Raw genomic sequence first — 26,165 nt, 5'->3', positions numbered from 1 at the left:
TTTGGGAGTTACGAATAATATTAATTCGATAGGAATCTTGCCAGAAATACGTTTAAATATAATACTGTTAACTGTTATCATTAGGAAAAAATAAGTTAATGACCCTTACTTAACAATGAAATATCTATCTGGATCGTTTGGAAACTCTGAGTCTACGGAGTGGCTTCGTCGTATCTTCCGTGGGCAGTGCTCTGTGGAATATTGCGGTGGCTGTGACCTGTAAATTGCTGATAAGTGACCCACAACGATGAGCACAACATGAGTGACAACTACATATACAAAAAAAAAATTGTCATCTCTATTTTACCATCGTAACGTCCGTCACCGGATCAGAGTTTATATACACTTTTATACTCATTAGAACCCACTGCGTTAATTTAGAGTACGCTTACAGACTCCTTTGCTATATATACAAAAAAAAAGTTGTCCATAATTTTATTAAATGTATTATTTTTTTTATTTTTTTTATTGCCTTTGTAGGCAGATCGATTAAAAATATGACTGACTTGTCTGTATTAGACGATTTTGCAGTCTGTGACGTAAATTTTTTTCTAACCCTCTTAGTCAATTAGGAGTCTTATTAAAAGCAACTAAAATCATATACGAGCATTAAAATATTTATTTAGATTTTTCAGAATTCAGTAGCAATATTATACTATAACAATAATAGGGGAATAACCTTATCACATTGATACAGAATACGTATGACTCATAAAGATTTTTATGTTTTTAAATGTGTACGTTATTGATTTTCGGAAATATAGCCGTAGACTTAGCGTTAAGCAGCGACTTGGCTGTGCCGCTGACATGTCAATGTACATAACAACAGGAACCTCCTTAAATTATGTATTATATTTAAAAAAAAAACCTCAATAAATGTATTTTTTACCCTGTGGAATCTTGCAATGAATTCCGTCTATGCGCCTAACCTAAAATCTTTACTTTCCAAGCAATGTACATTAAATCTGTCGAACGCAATCGCCAATCATTAAAACGGGCCAGTTGTCTGGAATTGATGTCGTAAACAAGTACGGAGCTTAGTGCGTGAATCGTTTTAATTCTCGTATGAATTTTCTCTCGCATTTATGCCGTTTCTTGCATCCTAATCTGTATAACTAAAATGACAGAGGTCTGCGGATTAGTGCGCAAAAACTACTGGATAGATTTTCCTTTAGTTTTACCGCTAGAGAAATTGGTCCTTATTTAAAAAAAATACGACGATATTTACATTAAAAATAAAGTTACTAGAAGTTTGAAATTTTTCATTACGTTTACACTAGTACGCAATAGATGGCGTTATTATACTTTTTAGTCGCATTATGGCTATATTAACATGGATGCATTACTGAGCAAATAATCAAGTTTCCCGGGACGAAATCGCGAGCACAGCTAGTTGATAATGATAATATATTTGTAATAATAAGACTGCATGTTGCCTATATCGTTAGTTTAGTACATAATATACTGTAGTATTTACTGTTAATTATATACATTATTTATACAAACATATCTATCTATATCAGTGATTTAATTTAAAATGTACTACTTAATCCGCTTAAAGTACAATTTTGATATTATGTATTTATGTTTTAATAACTTACTTAACAAATATAATTGAAATGTAGTCTAGTTGCTTTTTTTTTGTTTAGTATATTAATTATTTTGATTAGTACAATTGATATATGAGTCGACTATTATCAAAGCCGGCAATCTGACTTTTGGACAATGATTGGTAAATCAGAAAAACGAATTATTGACTTTGTATTCCATTGGCAGTCACAAAACTCTTCGGAACGACATCTTAGATAAATAACAGGTTAACTATTAATCTTTATTTAATGCAGGTTTTGAACCGTATTCTTTGAAGGAGACGATTATATTCAAATCAATCTGTATTGACATATCAATAATTTTTTTTTGTCCAAATGCACAGATTGCCACCTTTGATAATAGACGACTCATATGTACTTATACTCGTAATAGCAATTACAGTAATCAATTATTTTTATAGCTTAAAACGAGAATTTGTGTGTAAGATATTTTCAAGCAAAACTTCTGTTACGACTAAACCCTAATAAACTTGGCCACAATGTTGATGAAAGCTTCTAATTTAAAATTGTTTTTCTGCGATCTCATGATCTCACTTATGATCGGATAGGTGGCACAATTGACACGTTAGTTAGACCATCTTTCCCATATGAATCACAGTAAACGATTTTTTTTTTGTAGTAATGTTGCCATTTACTGAAATCACCCCATCCCTTGGCGGTTTGTCTAGGGAAAGGAAGAAGGAGGTTCACTTGAAAGACTGCCAATTCTAGACACAATAAAATACTATGCCATGGCAAACTACAGTGTGTAATATTAATTTAACCTAAGTTGTTGAGTTGGTAGGGTAGTTTATCGTGAATCTTTAACCTAGAACGAAGGTAGTTTGTAATAAATCGCTCTCAACGCTATTCAGGTCGTTGAACTGTGCGTCAGCTGATGCATTATGTTTCGAACGAAATATATCTATATATTCAGTATAGGTGTGTGTGATAGTAATCAACAGAATTGCTATCTGTGTTCGTTTTCCCAAAAAAAATCGTATACGTATGTCTGTTTGTATGAGTGTATGTATGTATGCATAAATTCTCGTTTTATTAAATAAAAACAATATTCAAAGACGTAATAAATATGGGTTTTGAGAACCGCTGGCCAAATAAAAATAATCTTTAAACTATCATGAATTCGAACAGAATTATTTACAAAAAAAAAAAACAAAGAAAAACATGAACTAATTTAATTTTAAGTCTTCTGTTTTCAGCATAAATAGATTTAAATATTTTTTTTTGTCTGTGATAATAAGATTTATGTAAATGCTTATACATTTTTAATAAAAGGTTTTGTACGTGTATAGATATTGTTTTATTCTCATTATTTTGCTGTGTTTGGGTACTTTGGGCAGCAGTTGTACGTTCAGTATGCAGATCAGTGAATCATTTGGGCTGGAAGTGTAAAGATAACAATAAAACTATTGATAAACAATTGACTTTCTTATATACATAACATGTACGTAAAATATATTATATCTTTTTTTTTTTTTAAAACAAGAAGCTATAATTAACAGAACAGTACAGAATTGTACAAATAATTTTTAAACGCCAGTGGATATCAATCGTCAAACGATAAAATGCTGATGCGGATAATGACGTCATCATCGTTAAACTGTGGGTGTGCGAGAGAGATAGCGAGCATCGATCCCTTAAAAATTTAAAGTAATAACCGCTACGTAATTTTACATTTTTGTCTCTTAATTGATTTTACAATAATATTTAATAACATTAAAATCAAGCCCAGTGAGGTTCAAATTCGCAAAATTTGTAAATTTCTTTACTCGCCTCGCGTGCTTACAGTGCCTTTTTTAACGCAGTCGCCACAGCGCCCCTAGCGTCAAACGTAGACAAACGTTCCAACTCCATACAAAATTGAGCTAACTTTTACGTTATCGAGCACGTTAAAAAACTCGCACCAAGCACACAGATACACTGTGCGTTTAAGCATAATGAGTTTCTCGCCGGATCTTCTCAATGGGTCGCGTTTCCGATGCGGTGGTAGATTCTGCGAAGCACGGCTCTTGCTAGGGCTAGTGTTAGCAACGTCCTCAGGTTAGAGCCTCGTGAGCTCATCCACTCGCCCGGGGACGATGCCATAATGCTCGTAAGGTTACCGACTTGGGTAGGAAAAAAAGAGTGCGTTTATCGAAGTTTTATTTATTTATTGCCCGAGCAGGCAGACGAGCATACGGCCCACCTGATGGTAAGTGGTTACCGTCGCTCATGGACGTCAGCAATGCCAGGGGCAGAGCCAAGCCGCTGCCTACCGCTTAATACTCTCCACAAGCCTCGTTTGAAGAAGTCCGTAAACGTTACGAAGTGATCACCGTTGTCTAAATAAATACGTATCTAACACGTATCTTCACGAGTGGCCTCTACGACGAAAGCTTAATGTAGTAGTTGAGTACAACAAAAGCTCTTTATTCGTGGGGTGTATATACCGTAAATACGCCGCGAAAATACAGAAACCGTGATTATGGTAAAATGCGTTTACAAAGTATATTCGGTTGGATACCTACATAATTGAATACTTCTTATCAATGTGTATGTACCGATTAGATGCGTGAATATAGGATAGTAGTATTTAGCCGCGCATATAGGAATTGGGTCGTATCTCTAATCCGCGATTAGTGAAGACGCGAATGAAGACATTTTACTGTACTATCGTCCCACCTAAATCTGCCGCGAAACGCTCGTGTGTTCCGATTTCCGATTTCAACGATTGAACAGTTCTTTTTTTACAATACTATGTGACTTGGACCTTATAGCCATTCAAATAGAATCTATACATCGTTAAATGAATAGAATTCTCAAATTCGAGTTAATCATAAAGCGACTTGTTCGTAAAGATTCTCGAAGAAATTTGTTTTCTATCAAATGCGGTGCTTCTGTAGTTTAAATACAAACGGTAGTATTGTACACAAGTAATGTTACCTAGGTACCGCGAATTCGAATGAATATAAGTTTTTAAGAGAAAACGCTTTGACGTTTTGACTTAAATTCAGTCTGCTGTATCCTCTAATGACACTAGAGCAACCTTTCTAAAGTGGGCGATAACGCCCCCTTGTGGGCGCCGCAGGCCTAAAGTGGGGCGGTAAGAGACCCAGAAAAAAAGGGGGCGTTGTGTAGAGGCTTGGGAGGCGATTTGCAATTTCATCTAGGAGGACTTAAACATCGACTGAACTCTCGGTATAGTAGTTTTTAAGTAGGTGAAAAAATGGGGGCGCTAAAAAATAATTTATTCGCAAAGGGGGCAGGCACTAGACAAAATAAGTACCATGACCACGTTGACGCGCTCTCAAGTTTGTTAGCACGCTTTTTTAGCTTATTATTGTGTTTATATCTGTAACGGAATCTGTTACGAATTTGGAATCGGGAATTTTTCATAAACATTCAGACGTCGTACAACACGTATCGTCGACCGATGAAAATACAATAATTTTATTATATCGGTTTAATATTTAATTCACTAGGGTTAAAGATTACTTGAATTTCCGGTACGGCTGGCAATTTGGCGCGCTTTTTATCGATTTTGAAACAATTTTTATTTTCAGTTACTTATAAGATTGAAATAAAGGACCTTCTACAATTGCCAAAACAGCTTTTTTTGACATACAGTTAATAATTTTTTTGCCTAAAGAGATTCACGGAGACTTAATGTAGGACACAGCATTAAATATATTTTTAAAGCATTATTTTAAATTAACTGCCATATTATGTCTGAAGGTAAAGTCACAAAATGGCATTTTAAAACGGCTGTCTGCTATAAATTTCAAAATCGAAGCGCATGAATTAATCACGGAAGTCGATCGTGATTATAACGAACATTAACAAAATTGAATACAAAATAAAATAAGCATAGTTTCAAATTTTGCTGTATCTCTAGAACAAGTGTTGTAATGTGTATATGAGGGTATATTGAAAATAAATAAATAAAAACGTTGAATCAATTAGATTGTAGGGAAGCAAGAACTTTTATTTGTGTTCAAATGATACATACATCCGTATAATGAACGGGAGACTGTTGTGCTAATTTAAAAGTACACATAATAGTATGATAGAGAACAGCTGTTATGAAATCAGGGACGATTAATAACAAAGTCGTGTCTGAACGAATTTAAGGCGATTTGATGACCTGATACGTCATGCAAGTTCACTATCACTACATAGTATAAAACAAAGTCGCTTTCTCTGTCCCTATGTATGCTTAAATCTTTAATACTACGCAATTACGGATTTTGATGCGGTTTTTTTGATAGATAAGAGTGATTGAAGAGGAAGGTTTATATGTATAATAACATCCATTAAATAGTGGAGAAATCAATAATAAATTACAGTTTCCGAAGCGAAGCGAGGGTGGGTCGCTAGTATCAACTAATTGAATAAAGACAATACTGTGAATTGTTATCAATAATAGTGTAAATAAATGTGTTGAGCTTCACGATTAGCCCAATATAAGTCATTAAAAGAGGCTAAAACCAAACGCTTATTTTTGAAAAATATCATACGGTTCGATTAGGGGACCCCCCCCCCCGGCATAAAGTCGTTTAAACCGAAACTCCTAGCCAATGGATACGTTATAGCAGAACTAAAGCTTCATATGAATAGAAATATGATTATCAACGATTTTGCATACTGAACGAAACAACTGAGAAATAACAGCAAAATAGCGGGAATGAAATGTGAAAGCGATCAGTATAATATCGAGAGACGAAAAGTTATTTGGTTAAAGCGACATTTTTGTAACTTTATAGCCATTTAAAGTTCAAAATTTTTTAAAAATATAAAAAAAAAACTTCTTCAACTATTTCAATGGAGTAAATTTAATTGAAGTTCAATTAAAACCAACGAACTGTTGATGCTAATACCAACAAGAAAACGCACCTTTAATAACAAAGATAACTGTCGCGTCTTAAGCGGATTGTCGCTTTAAACAAATAGTCTTTCACCTCTCGATATATAAGCTACAGATAAACTTGCGTATACCATCGTTCCTAAGGGACCTGTTACACCCTTAACTCCTAGTACAAACTAGTATAAACTTATATAGTTAGTTAGTATAGTATAAAGTTTGTAGGCAGCGGCTTGGCTCTGCCCCTAGCATTGCTGAAGTCCATGGGCGACGGTAACCACTCACCATCAGGTGGGCCGTATGCTCGTCTGCCTATTAAGAGCAATAAAAAAAAAAAGTTAAGTTAGTCGAGACCCGGCTTAGGAAATTCAATTTCTTTTGCTCTTCTAAAACATAATTAAAATCTATGCGATCGTGAATTTAGATTCAGATTCGAAACTTAAAAAATGAATAACGGAACATAAATTCGGAATGAACTAAACCCGCGGAGATATCGTCTGAAGAAAGCGGAATTGTCGTAACTTGAAAAAGCCAACTATACTACACTACTTTAGAGCCATAAAACTATTTCAAAAATTCATAACTCATATTATATTTTTAAAAACAGAAAGTTGAAAAGTTGTTTAGGTTTATATAAACAAAGTCTATCTGATGTATGTAATGTAAAGTTGGGTTTTTCAAGTTACGACAAATCCGCTTTCTTCCGTCGATATTATTATAAAAAAAGTTTCCATTCAATAATAATGGGTAATCCCATAAACTTTATATAACAGTGAATAAAATTAAAGTTGATAATCAGTTTGCACCATTTCACCATGTGAGAATCGAAAGATTGGACCCGGATAAATTTCCAATGATTGTTGTTAGAATCGATCGATTAATAATGATAATCAATTTAACTGTAATAAGATTTGGGATAGTCAAAATATTCTACGTTAGAACTCTCGTTACGTATGAAGAACTGGTGGTAGGACCTCTTGTGAGTCCGCGCGGGTGGGTACCACCACCCTGCCTCTTTCTGCCGTGAAGCAGTAATGCGTTTCGGTTTGAAGGGTGGGGCAGCCGTTGTAACTATACTTGAGACCTTAGAACTTATATCTCAAGGTGGGTGGCGCATTTACGTCGTAAATGTCTATGGGCTCCAGTAACCACTTAACACCAGGTGGGCTGTGAGCTCGTCCACTCATCTAGCAATAAAAAAAAAGAACAAACAATTTAAGAATATTATTCAATGAATATACTGTTTGTGTGTAGAAATGTGTGTATGTATATGAACATTGTTTTCCGTTTACAGCACAGAAGATGTACAAGAGAAAGAGATTGACAAACTCAATAAATCTGATGATTGGGCTGAAACTTCTTTCGGACGAGACGTGATGAACGTGAGTTGATAAAGTTAATTATATGTAACAATTTATATGTATATTCTTGATTGAATCTCCTCCTCCTCGAGTCGCGTTCCTCATGTCTGAGGGTCGTGACCACCATCACCCATGAGCTTCAATTTTAGGATCTTTTTCCACTTTCCCCTGTCCACGGCGTCATGCAGCGCGCTGTACACTGCACTGTCCAAAGCGGTGCGGATCTGATCGGACCAACGAGTATGGCTGCGGCCTCTAGATCTGTTGCCTTCAACTTTCCCTTGATTGAATCTAGCCACTTCTCAAAAAAGTCCACGTAATCCAACCTAAACTTAGTTCGCTGCGTATTCTGATGATTAAAATCGCTCACCTCATTCCACATTCTCGGTTTTATTTATCTAAATCTGAAACGACTTGGAAGTAATAGAAAAAAATTATAAATATTTTTACATAATCGATCTTTCGTGATATCCACGGGCTTTGGTAACCACTAAGCATCGGATGAGCCGTAAGCTACTCTGTTAACTTGAACTTATTTGAACAAACTCTATATTTTTATCATTCAAGAATATCACTACATAGTATAAAACAGAGTCGCTTTCTCTGTCCCTATATCCCTATGTATGCTTAAATATTTAAAACTACGCAACGGATTTTGATGCGGTTTTTTTTAATAGACAGAGTGATTGAAGAGGAAGGTTTATATGTATAATAACATCCATTAAATAGTGGAGAAATCCATAATAAATTACAGTTTCCGAAGCGAAGTGAGGGCGGGTCGCTAGTAATATAATAAATTGAATCACAAAGCAAAACTATCGGGCTCTGAATGTCAATTCAAAATACACGAACGCATGCCTTTTGCAAACAACACCGCCCGCCACCGGAGTGCGTTTCCAGAGATCTTTTTTGCCACGTACCATCCGGCTATGGAATGAGCTCCCCTCCACGGTGCTTCCCGAGCGCTATGAAATGTCCTTCTTCAAACGAGGCTTGTGGAGAGTATTAAGCGGTAGGCAGCGGCTTGGCTCTGCCCCTGGCATTGCTGAAGTCCATGGGTAACCGTAACCAGTCACCATCAGGTGGGCCGTATGCTCGTCTGCCTACAAAAACAAAAAAAAAACAACAACATTCCTATTTTAGTTTTCGATATAAATCGTTCCGTGTGCTATGTACAATGATACAAATGTAACAATTCCCCATTCAGGTAGTGAAGAAGAATAACACGAGCTACAGAAAGGCGGTCCGACAGAGCGACTCTGAAAGCTCTCAAGGTGCTTGCGACAGTGAGCTAGACGATATGTTAGATGAAGCCTTGGGCGAGGAGGCGGAAGGTCCGACACCACCCAAGGTGAACAAGGTAACGTGAAATTATCTCACAATTCCACTCGCGTTGAATTTTGTAATTCGTATAGATAATTTACTGGTGGTAGGACCTCTTGTGAGTCCGCGCGGGTAGGTACCACCACCCCGCCTATTTCTGCCGTGAAGCAGTAATGCGTTTCGGTTTGAAGGGCGGGGCAGCCGTTGTTACTATACTTGAGATCTTAGAACTTATATCTCAAGGCCGGTGGCGTATTTACGTTGTAGATGTCTATGGGCTCCAGTAACCACTCAACACCGGGTGGGCTGTGAGCTCGTCCATCCATCTAAGCAATAAAAAATTAAAAAATACTAGAGGTCCCGCAGTAGTCGAAATTCGACTATAATTGGAATTGTAAGTTTGAACACTATTATTATGATTGTATTTTATACTTCTATAATCACAAATTTCGCCAAGGCTATAAAAAAATATTAATATAGACAAACAGTATTTAATCTGTTATCAATTTGACAACAGACGTCAAGAACAAAAGTTTGACAATAAATAGTATGCATGCGTGTGTGCGTCAAATACATGGTATGTAGTGTGTGTAATGTTTTCTTTATTGATTTAATGTATCTTTTATGCATTATTTAAAAAAAATATTAGAATTGTGCACTTCTTCTCTATATTCTCTATAAGTGTGGAAAATTTCATACTCCGCCGTCCGCGCAGTTTTCCTAAAAAGGAATACAAAGTTTTTGCTTCACGTATTAATATATAGATGAATTCAAAACGAACTCAGTTCAAAACGCATGGTCAAAGAACATTAAAAATAAACTCTGAACTTTATTACAGCACGGCAGCATGTCCTCGAGCAGTTTCGTTTATCAAGAGAAGTCAAAGTTCACGTCGCCGCTGAAGGCGCAGCCCGGCACGCCGGCGCCCCGACACGACAAGGGCTCCGAACTCGTCCACAGCGTCAGCTTCTATAGGAGGATGCAGAATTCCGTAAGTTTTCTTGATTCGTTTGACGAAAAAAGAATGTGTTATATTTCAAGAGAAACAAATGTATAACAATATTATTATGTAGTATTGATTCGTATAGAAATTAGATATACCTAATACTTTGAAGGTTTGATTTTTATCGTGTGCATACGCATTTATTTTTTAATTATATTATATACTAGCCATAAACCTTTTCTCTACGGCTTTATGATTACAAAATGACACGTACAGCATGTTCGAAATACAAAGATCTATTATTGTAAATATAAAATTCAAATTCTACAGAATACTTTTAAATTGATATTTATTCATAAATATATATAAGAATACTAACTGTACCCGTCTGTTTCGCTGGGTATTTAAAATCAACATTATTATTTCTCACCCCCACAAAGATTCTCATCATTAACGCCCCCGCAACTGGTGTAGGGAGTCCAACACTCATATAAATATTAGCCTATCCATTAAGTACATGCAATTTTCTACATGGATACCAAGTTTCAAGTCAATCGGATGCACGGTTCAGTAGTTATAAGGGAACATTCGTAAAAACCACTGCAGATTTATATATTAGTATAGATGAGTAAACAGACAATTCTACAAGCCGCTTTCGTATTATAGGATCATATGTAATATATAAATGTCACCTGACTTCAAACATCTTAGAGTTACTTTAATCTAACCTACCCTCCTATTTCATATTTGAAAATTGTTGGTCTCAGGTCAATGAGCCAAAGTTGAAAAAGTGATTTTTTATTACATTACGTACTATTCGAGAAGTGAATTTTTTTATGTTTTTGTTAAATGACTCATTATTATTATTTTTTGTCTTTTATTTTATATAGGGTTTTCTCGATTTCGAGACGTCACCCTCAAAGTTTACACAATTTTTAAACGCGACGCTTTATACCTACCAATTTATATAGCATTCTGGCTGCCCTCGACAAGGGGGAAGCCAAAATGCTATTATAGATACCTACATCCATTGCACAGAAATTAAATTCTAACTTAAAGCTACTGCACTCCGCTTCACTCCGGACACACTCCTCCATTATGTGAGTTACATCTTCGACCACTCCAAACTCCAAACTCTTCACAGTTTCGCATGCTTTCATTAAAAATCTAAAATTAGAGGAAATAGAGGAAATTGGAGGAACTAGTGGTCCCACAGTAGTCGAAATTCGACTATAATTAATTGAAATTATAAGCTTGAACATTATTACGGTTCTATTGTCAAAGACTATTAAACTTCTTTAATCACAGATTTCGTCAAGACTATACAATATAGACAAATAATATTAATGATAAACAATATTAACCAATTCTCTATTTGACCACAGACTATAAGCAATAACAAAAGTGTGACATAAACAAAGAGTATTTAAATGTGTGTGTGTCAAAAATATGGTAGTGTTTTCTTTATTGATTTCATGTAATTTTAATGCATAATTTTAAAATAGTATTAGCATTCTGCACTTCTTCTCTATATTCTTTATAAGTGTGGGAAATTTAATTCTAATCCGTATGCGCAATCTTCGTAAAAAGGGTTACAAATTATTATACAATTAATATATAGATTATTAAATAATTGAGTGATTAAATTTTATAATTGCAGTCGTCGACTCCATCTACACCGCTTCGTGTAATAAGGCACGCGTCCCCGGAGCGCGGGGTGCCGCCCTCCAGCCCCGAGGAGCCCGCTGCGGCCGTCACGGTCAGGCAGCGCATCAAGGAGCTGCAGAACGAGATCACCAAGCAACAGACCGTTATATCGCAGGTACCTCGAGACCCTGTTCTTCTCTAACCTATTCTAGTAACCTCGAGGGGTTATTCTAGATCAGCGGTCGGGGAACTTTTTTAATTATTACCCCAAAATATTATTGTGTAAATGTGTGTGTGTGTTGATATTACCCCATGGCGAAGAACAAATAAAAAACGAATTGGCTTCTTTTTAGCATCTTTCATAGCCTCCCATGATAATTTGAAATCACAACGATTCTAAAAAAGTTTCACTTCAATATATACTCTTTACTCACAAAAGTTTCATTTTTAACCCCCAAAATTTCATTTTACCCCATTTCTATTTACCCCGGTTCCCCGACCGCTGTTCTAAATTCATCGAATTCAGCTCACGGGGCTCAAACGTGAAGACGTAATACTAACCCTAGCGAGAGCCGTGCTTCGCAGAATCTACCACCGGATCGGAAACGCGACCCACTGAGAAGATCCGGCGCAAGACTTATTGTTTGCCGATATGATCTGGTCATCCGTTCATGACGTAAAAAATTCCAAAGTAATAACAGATTTTTTCCTCTGTTATTTCCGTTTAAAAATTTGGTTTTCGGGGGGGGCCGGAAGTTAAAATTAAGAGCTATAAAACTTGGGATGAATTTTTTTAATAGATTTAGAACCGATTTAGGACTATTGTGATTTTTTTTTTCGGACAAACCTTAAATAAGGAACGACCTTATATATATAACAATGAACATATTATGATTATTTACGTGCAGACATAATTGCGCAAACCGTGTACTGTATGCGCGCGAGTTCATGTCCATCGGGGCCAGAGACGAAGCGCGGGGGACAGACCCACCTTCGCCCGCCTCCCCACATTAGTCTGACGTCGAGTGTTGTCCTTGACGGTTGTGACGCGCGCTTATCGATATCGAAAATTTACGCTAACGCTATTGTGTTATTTAACCATGACTACTCCGTGTCCAACAAGTTCAGGTAGAAAAAAACCTACTGAAAAAAGATACTTACTGATACCGACTCTGATCTGTCGGTTGTCTTTTCATTTGATAGTGATTGAATTGGAATTTAATAATTTTTTTTCTCTATTATAAATAAACAAGTAATTACTTATCACATTTATTTTATTTCATAAATTGCAAAATTACCTTAAATTACATTAAACCAAATTGACAGCTGTTGACTAAATCGGTAGTTATTATCGACATTGCCATAATTAACTAGGTCACAGCACTACCGCTTTCCTCAGGATGGACATGAACTCGCGCGCCTACTGTAGTCGTATTATTCATCGACGTTTTGTTGTCAATATGACATCGGATGAGCGCGTGCGTATGTATGCGAATTTAGTACTATAATAACAATTTGATGCTTTCCAGGCGAGTCAAGCTTTGAATCTGTGTGCCGCGACCATAGAGTTCAGCGGTTCCACGGAGCAGGCCGAGGGCGAAAGGCTTCTGCTCTTGGCCAGTGAGTATCGGGACCTGATGGTGCTCCCTTTTTCCGCTACTGCTACTATTAATAATTTTTCTTTATTGCTTAGGTGGGTGGACGAGCTCACAGCCCACCTGGTGTTTAGTGGTTACCAGAGCCCATAGACATCTACAACGTAAATGCGCCACCCACCTTGAGATATAAGTTCTAAGATCTCAAGTATAGTTACAACGGCTGCCCCATCCTTCAAACCGAAACGCATTACTGCTTTACGGCAGAAATAGGCGGGGCGGTGGTACCTACTCGTACGGATTCACAAGAGGTCCTACCACCAGTAATGATTGTCGATATGTAACTGCGCGTATGTTGCAGCGCACCGTCGGCAGGCGTGTCTGCACGAGATGCAGCGGCTGCAGGTGGAGGGCGCGGGCCCGGCCGCCGCCGCGGGGCTGGCCTCGCTCTCCGTCGCGGCGCTCAACGTGCCGCTGCGCCGGGACTACGTGCGCCAGCTCAACGCCGGTCCGTACTGTGTGCGGTCTTGTAGCCGACTCTTTTATTTATCTAAATTTATTTTTATTTATTTATTTATTTATTACAAAAACATACAATTTTAATCATAATAACAAATATTGAAACGATGTTATCTGCTGTAGTCATAGACTGTGTTGCAGATAACAACGCCAACCCCTACACACAACGAACAATAACATATAAATTTAAATTTAAATTTAAATTTAAATATATATAATTTTTTTAAATAATATAATTTAAATATATATTATATTTAAATATAAATATATAAAAAAAATGGTACTTTTGGTACATTCCCGATCCTGTGGACAAAATGGAAAGCAGTCGACGTCGCCTCAAACACGTCATTTCGGATCCTCCAGATCCACTAACGTGCTTCTAAGTACCTCAAGCACCAGTCATCGTTCTTGTCGAACCCGTCGCTTGCGACGAAGGGCTGGATGAGTAAATTAACCCTCAGACACAGCCCACTGAGTTTCTCGCCGGATCTTCTCAGTGGGTCACGTTTCCGATCCGGTGGTAGATTCTGCACTGGTAGCACTGCTCTTGCTAGGGTTCGTGTTAGCAACGTCGTCAGGTTCGAGCCCAGTGAGCTCGCCTACTAGTTAAGGTTACGCTGAAATAGCCTCAAGGCTATCAGCTTAGGTAGGAAAAAAAAAAGTTTGATAGCTAAACAAAACGCAGCACGATTCTCGAGAGATGGCAGCACGATCGTGGTAACGTAACTCTGCTAACTTCGTGCTACGACAGAGCCTAGCCGATGGAGGCGCGTAGACATACAGAAATAAAGTATTTGACAATAGAACCGTAATAATGTTCAAACTTATAATTTAAATCAATAATTATAGCCGAGTTTCGACTACTGGGCGGCTACTAGTCTAAATAGAAACAAAAAAATACGCAATTTATTAGAGGTAAATTAATGTTGATACTTTTGGCATGCGTAATGCGCAAAGTGCACGAGGGGGTCCGATTTATAACAAAAAAAAAAAGTTTATAACTGTTTGTTCCCTAAACTACTTAAATTTTAATACCTAAAGTAATTGGTATGTGAAAATCTTGGTTAATAAGATTGATGAAACCTTTCAGAAGAAAATTTTTTGATCTATTCATGATTAAAATGAAACGTTACAGATGGCGCCGTCGGGCATCACGCCGTGTGTCTGCTGAAATGTCGGGACAGAGTTCTGGCGACCAGCATGCAGCAAACTAAACCAACAAACAACACTATACATTTCCCCGATGAAATCAAAATGCTCGGACTCTCTAGCGATTTTAAGGTAAGTGATTTAATAGTAGCCGGTGGATGCTGGAAACTCATTGGGGAGCTTATACATACTTATTGCGTAACGGTTAACAAGCTCACGACCTAATTGATCAAAAGTGTGTAAGATGACCTCATGTATCGGTTTGGATAATGGATTTTGTATACTGTGAAGACCAGATAAACTTCATTAGTGTTCAAATCTAAGTCAATAAAATTCGTACTAATCCTATATTGCAGGAAATCGAAGAACTTAGCTATTATATTTATTTTTGCAGGTGACAGTGGAAGTTTATTTATTGCAAGCATCCAAAGAAATGTTGCCACACGATGTCAAATATCATATTTTCAACAAAAAGGTAAATTAACTTGGCCTAACTTGAAACGTTTCATACGTGTCAGCTTTAGTTGAATATTGATTTTAAACCCACTGAGTTTCTCGCCGGATCTTCTCAGTGGGTCGCGTTTCGGATCCGGTGGTAGATTCTGCGAAGCACGGCTCTTGCTGGGGTCAGTGTTAGCAACACTCCGGTTTGAGCCCCGTGAGCTCACCTACACGTTAGGGCGAAGCTGATATAGCCTCTCAAGGCTATCAGCATAGGTAGGGAAAAATATATATTGAGAGGTGTCAAGGGACACCCGGATGAAACGAAGTTCCTTTCGATTAATTACTGAAGGAATTGTAATCTTTTCTTTAAGTTATAATAAAAATCTGTATACAACAAAAATAATCATCGCGACACCACTCTGTTCAGTGCGAAATAGAAAGACGAAACGAAAATAGCTGGCTTGCTTTCTATTAGAGAGAGAGAGACAGACAGACAGACAGAGAAACACGCGCACGCCGCACGGCTTACAACTATAGCAAAGTGTCGTTACAACTTTTTGCTTTAATTTTTTCCGTCTGGAGCCCCCTTTCGCAACGCGCGATAAGGAATTTCGTTCCAATTATTATTTTAGTTGAATATTGAGTTGATTTGTTGGTTTCCAGTCGAGTTCAAAGCTCTTAACGCCGAAGTCGAAAGTGTCGGAGCTGAAAGCGCCCCGCGTGCAGAGTCCGGGCGGGCCGCACACTGTCCGCACGCCGCAGTTCCAGCTGCACGGCTACTGCATCTTTGCGCTGCAGCAGGCCTCCAGGACCAGCTTCACTTTGAATAAGGTCACTTATAATAATAATCATAAATATTCTGAGATTATATTTAATCCCATATCATCTCATCTCATTTCATTTAAATTCATCCCAGTTGATTAATGTCTCAAATTAATAATCTTCATTTCATTTCACTCCATAATATCATTTTTCATAAAAATATAAATATAAATTAAAATAAGACATGACTTAAAGGTCTTAGTTACCATAAATATCATAAAATCCCTTAAAAAAAAAAATTAATATTTACTAACAATCACGCCATGTTAACTGGTCCCGTGATAAGTTCGTAAAGTGCTTGTGTTACAGGTACCAGATAACGAAAATAAATCTAAGATTTTGATTCGACACATACATATATTTAGTATACATCCATAACCCTGGAAAAGATATTTATATTTATCATACAAATATCCTCCCTTGTCGGGATTCGAACCCGCGACCCCCTTGTCTGCCTACAAAGGCAATAAAATAAAATAAATATATTTTGAATCAATTACCTTAAGACAGTAAGTGTTGACTGGTACTACAAATCGTCACGTAATTATAAAGCGTACCTGATATGCGACTCTCCTCTCTTTTTTAAAATGAATCCTTTTTTTTAAATAATAAATAAATAAAAATGAACCAGTCAGTCAAACCAGTAATGGATTTTAAACTTTAACATCATTCTTTCTCCAAAAAATAATGTACTGCGAATATTAGATTTAACTCGGCTGGCTATTATACTATATACACACATTATGATATCACAGATTAGTCTCAACCCGCTGAGTTTCTCGCCGGATCTTCTCAGCGGGTCGCGATTCCGATCCGGTGGTAGATTCATTCGTGAAGCTGCTCTTGAGTTGTTAGGTCAGCTGTTACGTATCCTTTGAAGGCGCACGGGTAGCTGTTAACAAATCCCACCCCTCTTGACTGAGCATTTGCTCGCCCACCTGCCCTGGTAAAACTCGAAAGGCCTCCGGGCCACCAGTAACCTCTCGAACATTAAAAAAAACATTGTTCTGTCGGACAACTTAAAAAGGTAAAATTTTATACAATCAAAACCGTTTACTGCGACATCATTTAATACAACATGCCGGTTATAATAACCAAGAACAAAGGTCCCGGCTGAATGCCATATGACCGCCTTATTAAAAATATTGCTTTCTACGACATTGGTAATAACGACATACCTCATAAAACGACCACATTTAACTAATATTTCGGACAATTAGATCTGTTAGAACGACCAGCTAAGTTGTATTGTAAACAATTTGAATAGGTATCCACATTTGTCTTCAATGGCTTTTAAAATCGGGAAAGAAAACAATAGGATTTAGTTTAGTGTAGGGTCTTTTCTAATTCTTAGAAACAAAACACGTGCATGCGGTAGTCATAGCCCGCTTCTTCATATCTCTTCAGTTAGTTTGTTACTTATTTATACACAAGACGCACCAAAACTTTGTGGAGTTATTCGTGAAGCTTTCAAAATGTCGCAAAGAAAAAGAAAACAAATTAATATTGAAGAAAAATCGCGTATTATGTAAATATATTTTTCCAATAATTCCCTATCGATTTGTTTGTACTTGCACGATACACATTAAACATCACCGGTTGTTACGACTATCGGTTTTTACGACTGAATATGAACAGTCCCTTCGATGTCGTTATAACAGATTTTGACTGTATTTCATAATTGAATGATAATATTGTGCTTAATATCTTGCGTGCGGTCCCAGGTCCCTATGGGCAGTCCGCTGGAGGGCTCGGTGTGCGTGGAGGTGCGCGCGCGCGTGGCCGTGCCGCCCCCCGCGCCGCACGCCGCCTTCCTCACCGCCTTCGATGACGTCAGCGGGCTGGGCGCCTGGCACCGCCGCTGGTTCCGCCTGCAGACGCCCCGCCTGGCCTACTGGAAGTACCCTGACGATGTCCACAAGAAGGTATCACCTACTGTCACCTCAACACCTAGACAAGCTTTTTCGTTAAATTTAGACCAGTAGATAACATGATCCAGTCCCATGGTAGATCACAATAGGAAGGCCGAACTTAACCTTGAGGCTTTAGGTTGAAGTGTCAAGTATTTTATAAAGTCTTTTAAGCATCTCATCCTTAGAATCAGGATGTGCTTAGCGTCGTTAAAAGTATGTATAAGGATTTTCATTAAACAATGATTTCTTTGATCTTTAACCCTTTGATTGCCATATAGGTCACCGGTGCCCTGTGTGGCGCATTATAGTTATGATGTCGATTTCTGCTACTAAGCGCCTGAATTGTCTAACTTTTGCCTTTTTTTTATTGCTTAGATGTGTGCCACCTGGTGTTAAGTGGTTACTGTAGCCCATAGACATCCACAAAGTAAATGCCTCACTCACCTAGAGATATAAGCTCTAAGGTCTCAGTATAGTTACAACGGCTGCCCCACCCCTCAAACTGAAACGCATTACTACTTCACGGCAGAAACAGGCAGGGCGGTGGTACCTACCCGTGCGGACTCACAAAAGGTCCTACCACCAGTAATTGCGAAAATTATAATTTTGCGGGTTTGATTTTTAATTACACAGTGTTATTCCTTCACCGTGGAATATTTGTTAAGTACGTATTTCATTAGAAAAATTCGGACGTCTTATCTTTTAAGCCACGACGGTTTAATGTAACTCCGTGTTCCCGATTCCAGATGCCTATAGGAGACATAGATCTGACGACGGTGACGTCAGAGCGCGCGGTGAGGGCGTCGCGCGACCTGTGCGCCCGCCCCAACACGCTGCTGCTGGAGTGCTCGATCCCGCCCGGCCTCATCGTGCCGGACAGCGGCTCGCTGGTGTACGTGCAGCGGGGCGGCCAGCTGCTGCGGCGGCACCTGCTGTCCGCGGACACGCCACAGGACCGCGACACGTGGATACGCTGCATCAACCAAGCCCTGGAGTACGTGCGGTGCTGCTCCAACGAGGACGACGACTGAACTAGAGCTCTATTGGGGCGTTTTTTTTTTAAGCGATTTTATGACCCGATAACTAAGACCTTTAAGTCGATGTCTTATTTTAGTTTTTGTTCTTATATGAAAAATGATAATATGGAGTGAAATGAGATGAGATGATGTGGAATGTGAATTATAATCTCAGTAAAATGGTGGTCATTTACTGAGTGATTTTTTCAGTGGACTTTTTAGAGGATCTCGAAAAGTTGCAACTATACGAGCAGTCGTTGCAACTATACTGAGACCTTATAACTTATCTCAAGGTGGGTGGCGCATTTACGTTGTAGATGTCTATGGGCTCCAGTAACCACTTAACACCAGGTGGGCTGTGAGCTCGTCCACCCATTTAAGCAATAAAATAAAATAAATTATAACTTATTTACAATCGATTTAACAGCCAGCGGTCCTAGTTGACATCTTCTAATAATATATATGGGAATCTACCATGAAAATTAGTTTAGTTGGACCTTCAAAGAATGTCATAGAATTGTATCGCGTTTCAATGGTAATGCTTAAGAAATGTCGTTCTCAAAATGCTATTTAAAAGCGCAAAACCACATTAAATTCGGGTACCGTTTTAGTGTAAAATATATTTGTTGACTTTGATTTTAACAAATATTTTAATTTAGAAACAGTGTTTGAATTAATGAGTACTGCAATGGACAATAATTTTTATAATTTGAACGGGCTGCCTTGTATCGTGTTTTGTGGAAGTAAGTAATAAAAATCATAATTGTTTGATTTTTTTAATAAGTATGAAATTAGTCATTAGTGCTTTGATGACCAATTTTACTTACTATAAAATTTTATTACAGAATATAAATAACAATAAAATTACTAACCATTAAAAATTTAGTATTTAAATTAAAAAAGACATTTAGAAATAACGAGAAGTTATGTTTTTATTTTAATGTGTGTATCACAAGACTCGAATAGTTTGACAAACAGTCAATCAACCTTTTGAAGAATAAGGTATAATGACGGAAGAGAACATTTTAATTAAAAAATAAAACTATTATTAACACTATTAATAGACTAATATAATTGACATCGCAATAAAAATAATACAATATATTTCTAATTTTAAATTTACTTTTTTTTTAAACGATATGCTCAATGGCCACAAAGCTAATTGGAAATTATGTCTTAATTTTATTATATTTAATTAAATACAAATCGAATGCTTTGAATTAAAAATTTAAACAAATAAGTCACAAATGACCCACCTACGTAGTTAAGAGTTAAACAACAATATGTTTGTCTATAATAGAATATAAAATGTCCTATCAAAATTCGTAATATAGTTAGTAGTGTCCTAATTGACCGAAATATTGCGACTGCCTTTAGTTTGCGACTTGATTACATTCTATTAATTTTCCAGTAGTAAAACATATTAGATCACCTTCACTGGGTATTTTTGTATTAAACAATGGATTAAACAATGTAAAGGACAGCGTAAAATTTTTAAAATTAATCATTAACGCCAATCAAATAGGACTATAGATAAAACTCTGTTGAATTAATGATCAAATTGTAAAATTCGAATTTTAATAAATATTTAAATTGTACTTACTAACAATCTATATTTTATCTCCTTGTCGACGTTAGGACAGGTTGTTAATGTGACCTTGAATTGAATTATTTTAGTTTGTACCTAGTTCTTGTTATAGAATAGGAAAGTGGATTGCTGCTAATTTTCCGAATTTTGGCGCGTTATAATATAACGTGACTGGACACATTTGGTCACGTGTGACGTCATTAGCTAGTCAAATAACGAGTCGACAATGTCGCATACAATGACTAACCACATATGACGTGTTCACCCTGTTTTTTCTAACTCCTAAAACCGTCACTAGAGGGCGCTGTAAACTTGGATTAGAAAAACTCGTATATTCAATAAAAAAATCAATAATCTACGGATGCAGTGTCACTTATGACAAGGGTGCCATGACAACTGATTTGCGTGTTACAGCGCCCTCTAGTGACGGTTTTAGGAGTTAGAAAAACAGGGTGAACATGACGTCATGCGCTGTCATACTATTTTCAGTTTGACGTGAAAACATTTTAAAAAAAATTTGTTCCATTAGCGATTTTAAATGTAAATCCAAAGTTGCATGCGAAAAAAAATTACGGATTTTCTTTTTAATTTAATTAACATTTTTATTTTATTTTGTGTCCAGTCACGTAATCGTCACGTGCTTTATATCCGATCTGGCATGTCGATATGTTTCGTATTTAGTACGACTATAATTTTGTAATTTTTTTTTTAGTATAGCCTGTAATTTAATTTGTATATAAAATCATTTTATTCGTTAATAAACATAAAATCAAAAGAGCGTTTTATTAAACTAGTATGAGGTAGTACATATCGACGTTTGAAAGGCAAACGCGACAATGCGTGAACTTTACAGTAGACTAATTTAAAGTTGAAATACCTGAAAACAAATTTTATTTTAACGAATCCAGCTGTAGTAGAATCTAGCTAGTAGCTGTAGGATTGAAATGATTTTAATAGACCTAGAAATATATATTTTTTGCGCATCGAATATGGTTATTGCCTATCATTTATGTACAAAGCAGTTATTGTCGCTTAGTCACGTTTGCCTTTCAAGCGTCGATATGATTAGTGATAATAGACAAGGTGGAAGGATGTAGTGCTGAAGGACAAAAATGAATAATGTTGCTAATGAGCATGTCGAAGACAGAGCGAAGTGGAGGAGTTAAGTAAGGAAAGACCCCACCACCATGTGGGATAAATAGTTGGGAAAAGAGAGAGAGAGAGAGAGAGATAGTATGATTAGTTTAATAGCTGTTTCGTGATTAATAATTGATTTTGGTTCCTGTGTTAGTGTACAAATTATTAATATAAAATTGATAACTAGTGGTAAGTGATGTGCTTCTCTGCCTTTACACGGCTCAAGCGACTGTGCCGATGTCCAAAGTCCGCAAGAAAGAACCGTTTTGTTGCACTTCGTATTCGCCAATCACAACCATCTAAGAATACAACCGCGTAATAGAAATGGAATTTGCAATATTTATAAATTTTATTTATATAGCTTGTTATAGGTATACCTACCTATCTTCGCCATTTCTACCGCGATTCCTTCCGGTCTCAAAGGTTGGATTATAAAGTTCTTAACTTAATGTGATAGTAATCAGTTAACCATAATAAAGGAATATACCTAAAAGCGTTAAAGAGACTAGGATAAGTCTCGACTATTCAGTCCGAAGCTGTACAAGATAAAGATGGCCACGGGTCAAAAGGAATACGCCATGAGCCGATTGGTCAAGTAATCAGTCTTCGAGGGTTTTTTTTATTGTTTACATGGGTGGACGAGCTCACAGCCCACCTGTCCCACCCTTCAAACCGAAACGCATTATTGCTTCACGGCAGAAATAGGTAGGGCGGTGGTAACTACCTGCTCGAACTCACCAGAGGTCCCACCACCAATAAAAAATCGAGGTAAACGAAATCAAGAAATAGTTTTGTATGTTGTTTATTTATAATAAGGTATTGTTTCCGTAACAAATGTACTTTATACGAATATTATCTTTGTCGCGATCCGATTTCTAGGATCTACTATCGTAGTCTCTGATACGTTTTTACTCCTTCCTTCGTCTTTTTTTATTATTTAACGTTATTCAGTAATTACTTTTTGTGTGGATAAATATCCTCATACCCGATCCTACGGACCGAATGGTAAATAGTTGCAGTAAATAGGTGCTTTTAGATACTTCAAGCATCGGTCATCGTTCTCGTCGAACCCGTCGCTTGCGACGAAGGGCTCGACGAGCGAATGAACCCTCAGACACAGCCCACAAAGCTTGTCGCCGGATCTTCTCAGTGGGCGCATTTCCGATCCGGCGGTAGATTCTGTGAAGCACTGCTCTTTCTAGGGCTAGTGTTAACAACGTCGTCAAGTTAGAGCACCGTGAGTTCACCCATTCGCCCGGTTACGCTGACATAACCCACTAGGTTACCAGCATATTCATTAGGAAAAATAAAAATAAAACAATACAAATATCATGTTAAAATTTTATGATACACGAGTTAAATAATTCTAACAGTAGTTATTACAAGTATATCCAGATACACAGTATAAACTAGTATGTTTTTTAAACTATCTTTGTGCATTTATTGATTAAATTTATAAATATTCAAACAATAAAACTTATCAAATTCCTAATATAAGCGCCATCTACCGGCAGTAAACTTACAACTAACTATAAAGGCTGATTTTTCAATTATCAGGTAAAAGTCAATCACAAGTCTTACCATAATAATATTTTAAATGCCAATACTTGAGAATCGAAGGCTGTTTGATAATTTTTCAAGGAAAATTTCTGGACGGATTCCGATGGAACTTCAATTAATAGCTCTAACATCCGAATAGAACGTAAGATAATTGTTATTATGGGAAAAACATGTCGCGAGCAGCGCCGGAAATGTAGATCTGATGTAGTAAAAATGGCAGTGTATTCGGTACTTAGTTTGGGATTTTACGTACCTACAAATCGACTGGCAGTTTATGAACTCAGTCGAGACCAGCAACTTGATCCCGGGAAAATCCAATGTATTTGTTTCTGAATTATCATTAAACGGAAACCGCTTGTTGCTAAAAAATTACTTCACTTTTATTCTATTACTAGCTGTACCCGACCGATTCGCTGGGCATTTAAAATTAACATTATTATTTCTCACCCCCACAAACATTCTCATCATTAACGCCCCCGCAACTGGTGTAGGGAGTCCAACACTCATATAAATATTAGCCTGCCATTAAGTACATGTATTTTCTACATGGATACCAAATTTCAAGTCAATCGGATGCATGGTTTAGTAGTTTTAGCGGAACATCCGTAAAAGTCATTGTAGATTTATATTTTAGTATAGATATATTAATTAATAAAAAAAGATGCTTTTACGTGATCATTTAAAATCAGCACTTAATGTATACCTACGTATATTAATGCAGCCTCGTAGAAATTCTAAAATTACCTTAATTACCTACCTTAAAAGTAATAATAAATTCCTTAATATTCAAAAGTGGCTGACGCACAAACCGTGCAGGCCAAGAAATGGGAGAAAAAAAAAATAAAAAATATTCAAAATCTATTCCAGCCGTGTCATAAATGTCAAATTGATTAATGAACTCAAAGAATAAGGCAGAAGATTCCCATTGCATACTGCCTTACGTTTAAAATTAGAGCTTACATTTTGTTCATTACACGTTTATACTTATCTTAATAAAAATGTACCAAATAATAAAAAAAAACAATCAAAATTTTTATTAAATTCGCAATGCAGTTGTCGTATCGGTGGGAAAGTCTCGGGTCTGTTAAGATTACGCAGTCGTCGATCTTCATTTTATTCGTCTTCGTAAAGGTATGGTCGGTCGCTCTCCTGACGCTTTCCCGCCATTTCCTTTATTAGTTGCTCCTTTAAGTCTTGCTGCCAACAAGATTAACGATTTTTGGTAAAATTTTTTCAATTTACAACCTTAAAACTGGGTAGGTACCTAACGTTTTTTTTTTCTATTAATAAATAAATAACTGGGAGCAAATCACGCACGGTCATCTGATTCCAAATTAGGATACCCAGTTTTATTGGTACCAGAGATCGGTACCTATAGATAATAAGCACCCACATCACACGAATGTTTTCCCGACGCGGGAAATGAACACATTACCCCTCAGCATTACAGTCGGGGCCGCTAACAACTACACCACCGAGTCAGTCACTATTTCACAGTACTTCACGGCCAGTCTTAATTGTTACCGAATTAGGTCTAAATATCGATTGTGTAACACAACCACTGAAGTATGAAACCTGAGCACAACTATCTCATCCTTTACTTAACGACAGAAAGAGGCGATGCTAATGTCAAAAGAACAACATTGTCCAATAAAAATAAAGAAAAAGCACTATTTCTTAATCTTCCGAATTTACTGGTGGGAATAATCATCGTATTGCCTGCTCTTGCCACAATTTGTATGTCATGCCTAAGCACCCTTTTAAGTATCTAACAGCTTCAATGAACGCCTAAAGTTTGTAGGTATGCAGCTGGAACAGCAAACGTAGGCAAACGTTCCAACTCCATACAAATTTGAGTTAACTTGTACGTTATCGAGAACGTTAAAAAACTCACACCTAAGCACACTGATCGTGAGTAAGTCGAATCTCTATAGAAAAACAAAAGAACGATTTTACTCCCACAGAGGCCTACATAAAGCATCATACTTAAAAAAAACACAGTCTTCATCAAAATACCATAAATATAATTAACTAGCGACCCGCCCTCGCTTCTCTTCGGAAACATTAAAACACACATGAAACCAAAAAAAATAAATAAAAAAAATTTAAAAAAAGTAGCCTATGTTCATCAGGGACAATGTCGGCTTCTAATGGAAAAAGAATTTTTCAAATCGGTCCAGTAGTTTCGGAGCCTATTCGAAACAAACAAACAAACAAATCTTTCCTCTTTATAGTATTAGTATAATATTAGTATTAGTATAGATGTAATCGAAGACTATTAGACACGCATTATTAAAGATAACTCAAAAATCTCTGGTAAGATTTTGAATTGAATTGAATTTTGAAATTTTTTTTATTGCTTAGATGGATGGACGAACTCACGGTGTTAAGGGGTTACCGGAGCCCATAGACATCTTCCATGGTGAGTGCTCTGAGGAATTGTTCGAGATGATACCGGCATCTCGTTTTTACCATCGCACCGCCCGCCACCGGAGTAGAGTTCATCCATACTACCTGGAGCTACTGCGGTCATCCACAGTGCGTTTCCAGAGGCCTATTTTGCCACGTACCATCCGGCTATGGAATGAGCTCCCCTCCACGGTGTTTCCCGAGCGCTATGACATGTCCCTCTTCAAACGAGGCGAGACGAGCATACGGCCCACCTGATGGTGAGTGGTTACCGTCGCCCATGGACTTC

General features: G+C 37.1%; 1 protein-coding gene across 4 annotated transcripts in view; it reads left to right on the top strand.

Annotated features, from left to right (window-relative positions):
• The window catches only part of LOC101744606 (anillin), a 73,184-nt gene extending 51,639 nt beyond the window's left edge, over positions 1 to 21,545 (top strand). For all 4 annotated transcript variants that reach the window (XM_062674367.1, XM_038018114.2, XM_038018115.2 and 1 more), the window contains 11 exons: positions 7,745 to 7,832; positions 9,019 to 9,171; positions 9,973 to 10,125; positions 11,738 to 11,899; positions 13,254 to 13,344; positions 13,681 to 13,827; positions 14,974 to 15,119; positions 15,382 to 15,462; positions 16,095 to 16,262; positions 17,978 to 18,178; positions 18,913 to 21,545. In XM_062674367.1, coding sequence (XP_062530351.1) covers positions 7,745 to 7,832; positions 9,019 to 9,171; positions 9,973 to 10,125; positions 11,738 to 11,899; positions 13,254 to 13,344; positions 13,681 to 13,827; positions 14,974 to 15,119; positions 15,382 to 15,462; positions 16,095 to 16,262; positions 17,978 to 18,178; positions 18,913 to 19,197 — 1,675 coding nt within the window. In that variant the 3' untranslated portion in view covers positions 19,198 to 21,545. The remainder of the gene's footprint in view (positions 1 to 7,744; positions 7,833 to 9,018; positions 9,172 to 9,972; positions 10,126 to 11,737; positions 11,900 to 13,253; positions 13,345 to 13,680; positions 13,828 to 14,973; positions 15,120 to 15,381; positions 15,463 to 16,094; positions 16,263 to 17,977; positions 18,179 to 18,912) is intronic.
• The last annotated feature ends 4,620 nt before the right edge of the window (positions 21,546 to 26,165 follow it).

Source organism: Bombyx mori, chromosome 20 (assembly GCF_030269925.1).
Source record: "Bombyx mori chromosome 20, ASM3026992v2".
NCBI classification, from domain to species: domain Eukaryota; kingdom Metazoa; phylum Arthropoda; class Insecta; order Lepidoptera; family Bombycidae; genus Bombyx; species Bombyx mori.
Note: the sequence above shows the minus strand (reverse complement) of the source record. Positions and strands in the feature narration are given on the sequence as shown.